Here is a 12,006-nt window from a genome sequence, read left to right on the forward strand (position 1 = left end):
AGGCTTTAAACATGGTCTGTGCCGTTTTGAATTTCACCAAATCTGGAAACTTGAGCAAATAAGAATTTAAAAACAAATTATTCGTATGATCTAGGTATCCCGCTCCGTTTATTAACCTCACTGCTCGTTTTTGTAAAGTGCAAATCTTTTTTAAAGTGCTTTTATAATTATTACCCCACACTTCTACACAATATGATAAATAAGGTTCAATAAGTGCATAGTACAGAGTGTGCAACGGCTTCTTATCCAGTATATGTCTGGCTTTACCCAGTATCCCTATTGTCCTTGCTAGTTTGGAACACACATGTTTAGTATGGGATTTCCAGCAAAGTCTGTGATCAATTAATACACCCAGAAACTTAACTTCATATACTCTTTCAATCATTACCTGATCTATTTCTACTTTAATTTCTATATCTATTTTGCGATTTCCAAATATGATAAACTTTGTTTTACTCAGATTTAGTGACAGTTTGTTTTTGTCAAACCAATCTTTTAATTTGGATAATTCAATGTTAACCATGTTTATGAGTTGATTTAAATCATCCCCCGAACAAAAAATATTTGTATCATCAGCGAAAACAACCAGTTTTAAAATATTTGATGCCTTAAAAATATCATTAATATATAAGATGAACAATTTGGGTCCTAGTACTGACCCCTGGGGGACACCACAGGTAATATTTAGGCTCAATGATTTATAAGTTCCAATTTGTACAAACTGTTGTCTATTATTCATGTAACTATGCAGCCAGTCTAGTGCTGCCCCTCTAATCCCATACCTCTCCATCTTTTCTAACAACAATCCATGATCAATTGTGTCGAATGCCTTTTTAAGGTCAATAAACACACCCAGTGCATATTTCTTATTGTCCATACAACTTGTAACCTCCTCTACTACCTCCAACAAAGCCATGGAAGTTGATCTTGATGATCTAAACCCATACTGCCCATCATTTAGCAACTTATTGCCGTCTATGAATCTGTCCAATTGAACCACAAATAATTTTTCTAGTATCTTGGAAAACTGGGACAGAAGGGAAACAGGCCTGTAATTGGTAAATAGATGTTTATCACCCGTTTTGTGTACAGGGATAACTTTAGCCAGTTTCATTTGGTCTGGAAATACTCCTGATCTCAATGAAAGATTATAAATATGAGAAAGGGGATCAATGATCCCATCAATGATGTTTTTTATCAATGCCATGTCAATATCATTTCCATCAGTAGATGTTTTATTAGCGCTATTTTTTATAATTTCTATAATTTCCCCTTTGTCCACAGTTTCCAGAGAGATTGAGTTAGAGTTTCTCTCCCCCCAAGCCACCTCCTCAGCAACCTTCCCTGTTCCTTTTATTTCTTTGGCTAGATTTGGACCAACACCTACAAAAAAGTGATTAAACCCATCAACAATATCTTTCATGTTTGTGATCTTCTCATCCCTGTACTCAAAAAGGTCGGGGTATGTGAGCTCAGCTGGCTTATTTCTAATGACACTATTTAATATGTTCCATATTCCTTTAATGTTGTTTTTATTCTTATCTATTAGTCTTGTATAGTAGTCTTTCCTACAAGCCCTCATAATATTTAATAATTTATTTTTATATTTTTTATATTTTAACTCTGCTTCAACTGACTTCTGCTTAATGAATAACCTGTATAATGAATTCTTTTTTTTACACGCGTTTTGTAATCCTTTGGTCATCCAGGGATTATCTACATATTTATTCTTGTTACTATATTGTTTTATGGGGCAATTTTTATTATAAAGTTTGATAAATATATCTAGAAATTTATCATAGGCTATATTAACCTCAGTTTCCTCACAAACCCCTTTCCAGTTGTATTTCAACAGTTCGTGTTTGAATGCAGATAAGGATTCAGAAGATCTGAGTCGCTTATATTTGACTTCATTTAACACACTCTTCTTCTTATAATTACATTCATAAATTGCAAAGACCGGCAGGTGATCACTGATGTCATTTATCAATATACCACTTTTGTTATTATCCACGTTATTAGTAAAAATGTTATCAATTAAGGTTGCACTATGGGTTGTTATCCTGGTAGGTTTAGATATAGTTGGAAACAAACTCATACCATACATGACATCAATGAAATCATCTGTCGTTTTATGTTTTTGGGGATTCAACAAATCAATGTTGAAATCCCCACAGACATAAATTACTCTCTGCTTTAGCGTACCAAATAACATTTCCATATTTGTTATAAATAACTCAATATTAGAACCAGGTTTTCTGTACACACAGCTAACCATTACCTTTTTCCTTCTCTCAGTGTCAATCTCAATCGTGATACACTCCATCACATTGTCCACAACCAATGACATTTTATCAATAACTTTGTAAGATAACCCTTCATCTACAAACAGAGCAACACCACCATACTTTACAGATTCTCTGCTGATGTAGTGAAAGTTGTAACCATTTAAAGCAAAGTCAGCACCCTTCTCATCGTTAATCCAGGTTTCAGAAACAGCAACAATGCTAAAAGCATTTTTAAAAACCTTCAGATACTCTTTTATATCATTAAAATGTGCATAAAGACTCCTACTATTAAAATGAATAATAGATACACCATTTTCATATGTAATATTTGCATTGAACTGACTGTCTGTGTGATATAGACAGTTTTCACTAATGTTCTTAAGAAGATTAAGGTCTGGATCTAAATCCTGTTCAATCTCCATCATGAGTACATGTAAAAAGTACACACATGACTAATATTCATATAACAATAGCATTTCATCCCTAGGAATGGAAACACTACAGATTACTGGTCTCTGTCAAATTTTTCCAGTTGATCAATGCTAGTGATGTATACCCCATTTGAATTTTCTGCTGCACCCAAAGGTTTAATGAAGACTTTGCAACTGACAGTCCAAGTTGACTGAATTTTGCCTTGTTTTCTGAGAGCCCTAGCTTTTCTTGCTATGTCTGCATTTTTTTTGGTAAGATGTTCGTTTAAGTATACATTAGAGCCCTTTAATTTTCTACCCTGTTTCAGCAGATTTACTTTGTGTTTCCTGTTTGCAAATCGAATAATTATGGATGGTATTGCTGGCCTGTCATTCTGCCTCTTGTTTGGCAGTGTGTGACATGCTTCGATACTGTCAATATTAATGTCAATGTTTTTACTACTGAGGAATGATTTTACCTGCTCCTCAGTTGAGCATTCATGCTCCGGGCTGCTCTCTGAGGCAGGGCCTTTCAAAGCCTGGAGAAAGCTCCGTGGTTTAATCTTCAGGCCTGAGATGATCACATCATTCATCCTGGAGTATTGTTCTAGACTGTCCAGGCGGTTTTCCAGACTAATAATTTTCTTCTCTTGTTCAGTATTTTGTCTTTTGAGCTGCTTCACCTCACCCATTAGCTCTGTTATGATAGCCTGTTGTTTCAACATGGTCTCCACATTAGCAGACATCATTTCCACTGACAATTTCAGCTCCTCCATGTCCTTCTGTAGCACTTTCATCGCCATCTCAACTCTTGATCTCCACTAACAATGAGTTAGACAACAGATTAACAGCTTTTTACCTTGTGATTTCGTGTGGATGGAGCTCCTGAAGCCAGGGCCTGGAGCCTGGTGGAGCTGGCTGCTGCTGGTGCTTGGGCCTGGTGGTGGATGGCTGAAGGAGCCTGGGCTCGGCCTGGTGCTTGGAGTTGATGGTAGCTGCCGCTGCTAGCCCGGTGGTGGTAGCCGCCGCTGCTGCTGCTGGGCCGGTGGTGGTAGCCGCCGCTGCTGCTGCTGGGCCGGTGGTGGTAGCCGCCGCTGCTGCTGCTGGGCCGGTGGTGGTAGCCGCCGCTGCTGCTGCTGGGCCGGTGGTGGTAGCTGCCGCTGCTGCTGCTGGGCCGGTGGTGGTAGCCGCCGCTGCTGCTGCTTCTGCTGCTGCTGGGCCGGTGGTGGTAGCCGCCGCTGCTGCTGCTGGGCCGGTGGTGGTAGCCGCCGCTGCTGCTGCTGGGCCGGTGGTGGTGGTAGCCGCCGCCGCTACTGCTGCTGCTGGCCTGGTGGTGGAAGCTACTGCTGGCCCGGTGGTGGTAGCCGCCGCTGCTGCTGCTGCTGCTGCTGCTGCTGCTGCTGCTGCTGCTGCTGCTGCTGCTGCTGCTGCTGCTGCTGCTGCTGCTGCTGCTGCTGCTGCTGCTGCTGCTGCTGCTGCTATTGCTGGGCCGGTGGTGGTGGTAGCCGCCGCTACTGCTGGTGCTGGCCTGGTGGTGGAAGCTACTGCTGGCCTGGTGGTGGTAGCCGCCGCTGCTGCTGCTGTTGCTGGCCCTCTGCTCACACAGGTGCTCTGCTCACCTCTGCTCACACAGGTGCTCTGCTCACACAGGTGCTCTGCTCAGCTCTGCTCCAAATACCATTCAAAGATGGCTGCTATTCCCAGTTCCCAGTTCCGATTTCCGAGGTAAATGGAACGCGGCATTAAGCCGAGAGCGACAGGCGAAGCATGCACGGAAAAGCAGGAGGGCGAACCACAGCAAACAATCATAAAAATAAAGGCATGCAAGCAGCACTGTCCCCTTATCTTAAGTCCAGTCAGTGGCCGCGGGTCTTCTTAGCAGTTTTCCTCCGGTGATTAGAACAAAAGAGGCTCTAAACAGCTCCTTGTTAAGCCTCATTTATGGTTCCGCGTTAAATCGACGCAGAGCCTACGCCGTAGGGTTCAGCGTATGGTGCGCGTCGCCGCGTAACCTTACGCCGTAGGCTCTGCGTCGGGGTAACGCGGAACCATAAATCAGCCTTTAATGCCGCTTTTGCACTAGGACTTACTTGGCCCGACTCGGCTCGGCACGGCTTTACACGGTTCCACTGTGTGTTTTCGCACTGCCAGGTGAGAAGCGGGCAGGTTTGGGTGAAGCTGCTGTGACGTGCTCGATTGCGCAACACCTTTGTTCATGTCAGCGCTGATGAGAAATCAGCTGGAGCCGGAGCGGCTGAGAGTAAAACAGCCCGTCTACATCGCTTTTTAAATTTTTTTTCGACAGCCACCAGGTTTATGAACATCTGCACCTCAGAGTTGGATCACCAAACAGACGTTTTGTGCTTTATAATAAAATCGCCGCGAGCCGCGGGTCGCCTCGCTCTGACTCCCGCTTCCTGATTCAAACGTCTGACGGCCCCGCCCCCCGACCAATCAGAGGCGCGGAGGGTGGTGACGGCCCCGCCCCCCGACCAATCAGTGGCGAGGAGGGTGGTGACCTCAGAAATAGTCCCTTCTCAGCCCGTTAAGAACCTGGCTGAAATGGTTACAGAAAAAAGTACCGACTTGGAGCGGCTTTACCCGTCTCAGCCCTAGTGTGAAAGCGCAAAACGGGGCCATAGCGGGTAGAACCGGGGAGAAGTGAGACTAATGCAAAAGCGCCATATGGTGCGCTGGAGAGGAGCGGAGGCAGGGAGCTGGGTGGAGGGGGCGGTGATTTAGCGGGCCCTGACGTCACGGCCCGCCACCAAACCAGATGAGCCGTTTTTGCACAGTTATGCGGAAAATCCCAGAAAGCACACAATACACTGAATGTTAAAAGTTTGTTGTTTTTTGGGTGTAATTGATGTCAAGACACCCAACAAAACACAAAAAATCAAGAAAAATGTGTTTTTCATGTCACAATCCCTTTAAATACTCTTTTTTTTATGTGGGTACTCATTTGAAATGAATTATATACTCCTTATCTGGGAGCAGGCTCGTCTCTGTGCTCTGTTATGCCTCTAAGACTTTTTCTGCTTTTAACTTTGTTTCTCATACTTACTCCTGACATCTCACCTTTCTCTTCTTTTTGTATTTCTGTGTTTGTTTGTTTTTTGTTTTCCACTTGGTCCTATCCCTTTGCTCCTCAACTCTTATCTCCTCTGCCCTTTTTCTTTTTCTCCAACTACCCTTTCTTTCCTCTTTCCTGTCTCTCTCGCCCGTGGCCACCTCTCCATCCTCCCTGCTTCGTCAGGGAAAAGTTTGTGGAGGTGGATCTGAAGCCGGTGTGTAAACACTGCTATGACCGCTTTCCAGATGACGTAAAGCGCAGACTGACCAAGCGCGAGCGCGACTCGAAAGAGAAGAAGAAGAAGTCACTGATACCCATGTGTCTGTGATCCTTTCTTTCTCCTCTCTCCTCCCTTCATCTGTTCCTTCCTTTGGTCAGTGTCCATCTCCTTTTCTGTTTTTGTTTCATTCAGATAATCCTCAAACATTCAACTTATTCACCCTGCGTTTCAAGTGAACAATGAACGCGGAGATTTAGCAGGCGAACAGAAACCAGCTAAGCACGTCGGAGTGACATTACACTGAAAATGTTTAGACCACCTCTAAGCCGGAAATGGCAACCAGGCTTTAGACTAGTGCTCACTAAGCATACAGGAAAATCAGATCAGTCACATGATGAAGGGAAAGCTTTGTTTCACGGGTCTCCCAGTGTGTCTGGCGTAAAGAGTAAAGCTGTAATCATTTCCGGGAGCTTTCCGGCCTGAGGTGAAGAAATGCCGAGGTTCCCCCAGGTATGACGCGCATACCGATCCTGGCAGCGTTTGCACGCTTTGAGAGGGAATGTTTTTAAGATGCAGCTGAGAGAAAGGGTTTAGAGAAGGAAATGAAGAATTTTAATCTTTATGTAGCGCTTTACCCACCAGTCATAACATTTCTTCAAATTTAAAAGGCTGAGAAATCCACTAATGCGAACCTGAGTCCAGGCTAAGTGATGTTCTGCTGTCTTTTTTAAAAGACTAGATATATAAACGTAAAGGTAAATGTAAACACAAAAATACTGCACATTTGTGTTGCATTTACAGCCAAAAAATAAGAAAGATATAACATGAAAGTTGCCAGTAGTTTCACAGAAAGGCCAGTTATTTATTCATGTTTTACAAAACTTGATACAATGCAAACATCTCATACAATTTGTGATGAAATGACCAAAGTGCACCATCTTCTTTATCCTCCATGGCACATGCATGTTTAAAAATTATGTTATATCCCACTGGGGAGATGATCATTAAGAATATTAGAGGAATGACTAAGTATGCTAGAGTGTAGCCGGCAGCTAGCAAATGCTACCACATGGAGCTTTGACACAGACAACAATCTTGCAGGAGTGTTGAGATCTAGCTTCATATCTGCTCGTTCTTTCATCACAGGAACAAGTTTGTGGAGTTCGACATGAAGCCGGTGTGTAAGAAGTGCTATGAAAAGTTCCCCCTGGAGCTGAAGAAGAGGCTGAAGAAGTTGTCCGAAGCCGTCGCACGGAAGTAAACACCCATAGGAGATGAGACGGGGCAGCGAAGTGACCGTGCTCATGCTCAACCCTGACAGTCATTTAAGACAGAATTGGTGTGTTTTATGTTACATTTACGTTGGTTATTTTAGTGGAACACTTTACTTTTAACACTTACAGTCACAGATGGAAAGTGCTTACCATTGATTTCTTGTTCCTGAAGCTGGCAGATGGCTCAACAGTCAGATTGCTGGTCAGTCAGGAGTTTTTGCTTCAACTTATTAAGTGCCTTGTTGCTCAAATGCTGCACTATATATTTTCATATATTTGCTTATTTCACTGCTAATATATATATATGAATATATATATATATATATGTATATATATATATATATATATATATATATATATATATATATATGAATATATACACATGATAAAGGTCCTGTATTTTATAACAGCATGAGATTTGAAGCAGCACAAAGGACTTTATTTTCATGTTAGAATGTCAGTTTCCTATTCGCCTGAAGGAATATTTTAATACTCCTAGGAGCTGTCATCCTGCTCCTGCAGGCCCGACTATCAGCAACAACCAGCCAAAGTCACTTTAGGCTCCCATCCCAGTTGTTTCTTGCAACAGCTTTATGGTACGATGTCACATGTCAAAACTATGTCAAAACTAGACTGAAACAGCTGTTCAAAAAAAAAGAAAAAAGGATGAAACAGCTCACATTCTTAGTGGAAATTGTGGCATTAAAAGCACAAAAAGACTCGAGAAAATAGTGAGAGAAAGAGAAAGAAATGACTGAACAATAGATGAAACAAAAGTAAATCACGGACAGTGTGGTATAAGTGACCTAACCAACACGCCTAAACAGGGACCTGCAGAGGTAAAAAGAGCAAAAGTTCCTTTGTGCTGCGTTAAAACAAACATTGAAATAATCTGACTCAAAAGCTCTACTGACAGATTGTTCAGTTGTTTTTTCAACTTGTTATGATGCATATAAAATTCTTCCTTTTTCTTCAATGATTGACTAAACTCAAAGGAAGCTGGAAAAATACGGTTATATTAAATGTGTATATTATGTTTTTTATTATTATTATTTCAATGTGTATATTTTTTAGATATAGTCAATGTGTTTTCTTCGCTTTCGCAAATAACTTAAAAAGTTTCACTTTCTTTGTGCATCAATACTTCAATGATATGTTACTGTATGCAACAGTTAAAGACTCAGTCATCAGCTGAACATGTTCCATTGATTTGTTAACAGTGTGTGTATGCTGGACATTTTTAAGATGCGTCTTTATGCTAACTGGCATTTAATGGTGTTTATAATCTTGCCTTTTTCTTATTTAATTCACTCATTTTTACAGTAAATACAGATGATGCGGGCGAAGCAAAAGCCTGTTACACTGCAGTTTAGTTCAACTCTTTAATTGCAGCTTTAAGCATTGTGTTATGTTGGAACAACGCCTACTGCTGTGGTGTCAACAAACACTGTAAGCTTCACAGTCAGGATTTATGGCACGGCAACTGTTAACTCAGTGTTAACGTCATGGCTCCTGACACATGCAGAGGCCGGATGTGGAAGTATTATTGGATGTCAAAACGTTGCTTGTGATGTTTGTAATCCAGAGAAAGTTATCCTCTTAAGGAAACATACTAATTTCTTCGGGGCTCAAACCCACTTTGGAAAGGAAGCCTAGTATGATCTTTCTGGAAAGGCTTCATTTATTCTGAATTTTGCTTTCCATGTGTGCCTTCAATATTAATAATAGTTAAAACACATTCCACATCAGATTGCATTTCACAACTGTTGCCACAGTATTTCTCCTGCCATGCTGAAGCGTCCAATCCAGGGAACTGATTGTTGGGAGGCAGAACTGCAGCGGGACTAAAAATAGTCCAGTACATAGTTTTATTTGATATGTTACTACCTGTGCTAAAGAGATGACACTTCATAAGCAGATACTCCTCTGACTGTATTCTATCTTGACAGTGGTTGTGAAGTCCTAAGTGCATGTTTACTTGACTTAAATGGAATGCAATTTTTCTGTATATAAGTGCAGTGCTCTCAGCTCATCTGAATAAACATGTATGTCAGTACCAGCAGTGTGCTTGTGTTCATGTTTTTGGGTTAAAATGTTTTACTTTGTTGATATTACAAACCGGATTCGGTTGAAGTTGGGAAATTGCGTAAAATGTAAATAAAAACAAAATACAATGATTTGAAAATCCTTCTCAACCTATATTCAATTGAATACACTACAAAGACAACATATTTAATGTTCAAACTGATAAACTTAATGGTTTTTTGCCAAATAATAATTAACTAAGAATTTCATGGCTGCAACACGTCCAGTAGAAGTTGGGAAAGTTGGCAAAAAATACTGAGAAAGCTGAGAAAAGCTCATCAAACACCTATTTGGAACATCCCATGTGATCAGGCTAATTGGGAAGAGGTGGATACCATGATTGGGTGTAAAAGGAGCCTCCCCAAACATGCTCAGTCATTCACAAGCAAGGATGGGGCGAGGGTCACCACTTAGTCCACAACTGCATGAGAAAATAGTTGAACAGTTTAAGAACAACATTTCTCAAAGCAAAATTGCAAGGAATGTAGGGATTTCAACATCTACGGTCCATAATATCATCAAAAGTTTCAGAAAATCTGGTGAAATCACTGCACGTAAGCGCCACGGCCAGAAACCAAGACTGAAGACCGTGACCTTCGATCCCTCAGACGGCACTGCCTTAAAAACCGACATGAGTGTGTAAAGAATATCAACAAATCAGGAAAACTTCAGAAAACCACTGTCAGTAATACAGTATATCACTACATTAGTAAGTGCAGGTTAAAACTCTACCATGCAAAGCAAAAGCCGTTTATGAACAACATCCAGAAACGCCACCGGGTTATCTGGGCCCGAGCTCATGTAAAATGGACTGATGCACAATGGAAAAATGTTTTGTGGTCTGAGTCCACTTTTCAAATTGTTTTTGGAAACACTGGACGTCGTGTTCTCCGGACCAAAGAGGAAGCGGACCATCCGGACTGTTATCAACGCAAAGTTCAAAAGCATCTGTGATGGTTTGGGGGTGCATTAGTTCCCATGGCATGGGTGACTTACATTTCTGTGAAGGCAACATAAATGCTGAAAAGTACATACAGATTTTGGAGCAACATATGCTGCCATCCAAGCCACGTCTTTTTCATGTACGCCGCTGCTTATTTCAGCAAGACAGTGCCAAGCCACATTCTGCACGTGTTACAACTGTGTGGCTTCGAATTAAAAGAGTCCAGGTTCTCCCCTGGCCCGCTTGCAGTCCAGACCTGTCTCCCATTGAAAATGTGTGGCGCATTATGAAGCGTAAAATACGACAGAGAAGACCCCGGACTGTTGAACAACTGAAGCGGTTCATCAAGCAAGAATGGGAAAGAATTCCACATGGGAAGCTAAGAGAATTAGTCTCCTCTCTTCCAAAACGTTTATTGAGTGTTATTAAAAGGAAAGGTGATGTAACGAAGTGGTAAACATGCCCTTTCCCAACTTCTACTGCACGTGTTGCAGCCATGAAATTCTAAGTTAATTATTATTTGGAAAATAAAATAAAGTTTATGAGCATTTGAGCATTAAATATGTTGTCTTTGTAGTGTATTCAATTGAATAAGGGTTGAAAAGGATTTGTCAAATCATTGTATTTTGTTTTTATTTACATTTTACACAATTTCCCAACTTCAACCAAATCCGGTTTGTAATTCAGTATAAGGTTTAAGATTAAAAAGTGGGATTTAGTGACTCAAATTTAACCAACTCTAACTTGACTAGGTATACGCCATACTAGTACCGGGTATGACCCTCTCTTGCCTTCAGAACAGCCTAAATTCTTCATGCCATAGATTAAACAAGGCATTGAAAACCTTCCTCAGAGATTTTGGTCCATATTGACATGATGGCATCACACAGTTACTACAGATTTGTCATCTACACGTCGTGATGGGAATCTATCGTTGCCCACATGTGAAAGGTGCTCTATTAGATTGAGATCTGGGGACTGTGGCAGCCACTGGGGTACAGTGAACTCTGTCATGTTTGACTTGATTTAAGCTTTGTGACATGGTCCATCATCCTACTGGAAGATGGGAATCCTGTGGTCATAAAGGGATGGACATGGGCAGTAAAAATAACTGTTGAAACGATACTCGGCTGTTACCATAAACTAGTAGGTACTAAGGTGCCAAAGTGTGCCAAGAAAATATCCCCCACAACATTACACCACCACTGGTCTGAACTGAACTGTAAGTCTGGATGAGCCTGTGGTTTCATGTGGTTTATGACACATTCTGATCTCACCCTCTCAATGTGGCAGCTGAAATCAAGACTAACAGACCAGACAACATTTTTACAATCTTTAGAGCTCAACTCTGGGGAACCTGTGTGAATTGTAGCCTCAACTTCCTGTTCTCTTAAGAAAAATACAGCTTTAAACAGTTGAAATAAAGGCAATGCAGATGGTTTGAGATAAGCGTTAATAATTGCCATGTTGGAGAGAAAACACTCAGTGATCCGAAGAAAGAGGCTTAACTTATTTCTTGCAGCAAGGGTAGCACACTAGCTGTAAACTACAACTAGCCCATAAACTAGCAGGGTTTATTCATTAGACACAGAAAGATGGTGTAGAATTACAGTTGTACAATCAGAAAAAGGTGTGGTGTGGGTGTGGTGTGGACCACAGCATCGTCACACACATAGTTGTTTAACATTCACAAGATAAAGAAATGTTAAATCA

The 12,006-nt window shown here is 41.4% G+C and overlaps 1 protein-coding gene across 5 annotated transcripts in view; it reads left to right on the top strand.

Moving 5' to 3' along the window:
• LOC133446062 (LIM and senescent cell antigen-like-containing domain protein 1) overlaps positions 1 to 7,603 on the top strand; it is a 46,129-nt gene extending 38,526 nt beyond the window's left edge. For 4 of the 5 annotated variants that reach the window (XM_061723808.1, XM_061723807.1, XM_061723805.1 and 1 more), the window contains exons 10-11: positions 5,955 to 6,144; positions 7,138 to 7,276. In XM_061723808.1, the coding sequence (XP_061579792.1) occupies positions 5,955 to 6,099 (145 nt within the window). In that variant the 3' untranslated portion in view covers positions 6,100 to 6,144; positions 7,138 to 7,276. Of the gene's footprint in view, positions 1 to 5,954; positions 6,145 to 7,137 lie in introns of all 5 variants that reach the window. The other variant, XM_061723806.1, reaches the window with a different exon arrangement.
• Positions 7,604 to 12,006: the final 4,403 nt, after the last annotated feature.

Source organism: Cololabis saira, chromosome 6 (genome assembly GCF_033807715.1).
Source record: "Cololabis saira isolate AMF1-May2022 chromosome 6, fColSai1.1, whole genome shotgun sequence".
NCBI classification, from domain to species: domain Eukaryota; kingdom Metazoa; phylum Chordata; class Actinopteri; order Beloniformes; family Belonidae; genus Cololabis; species Cololabis saira.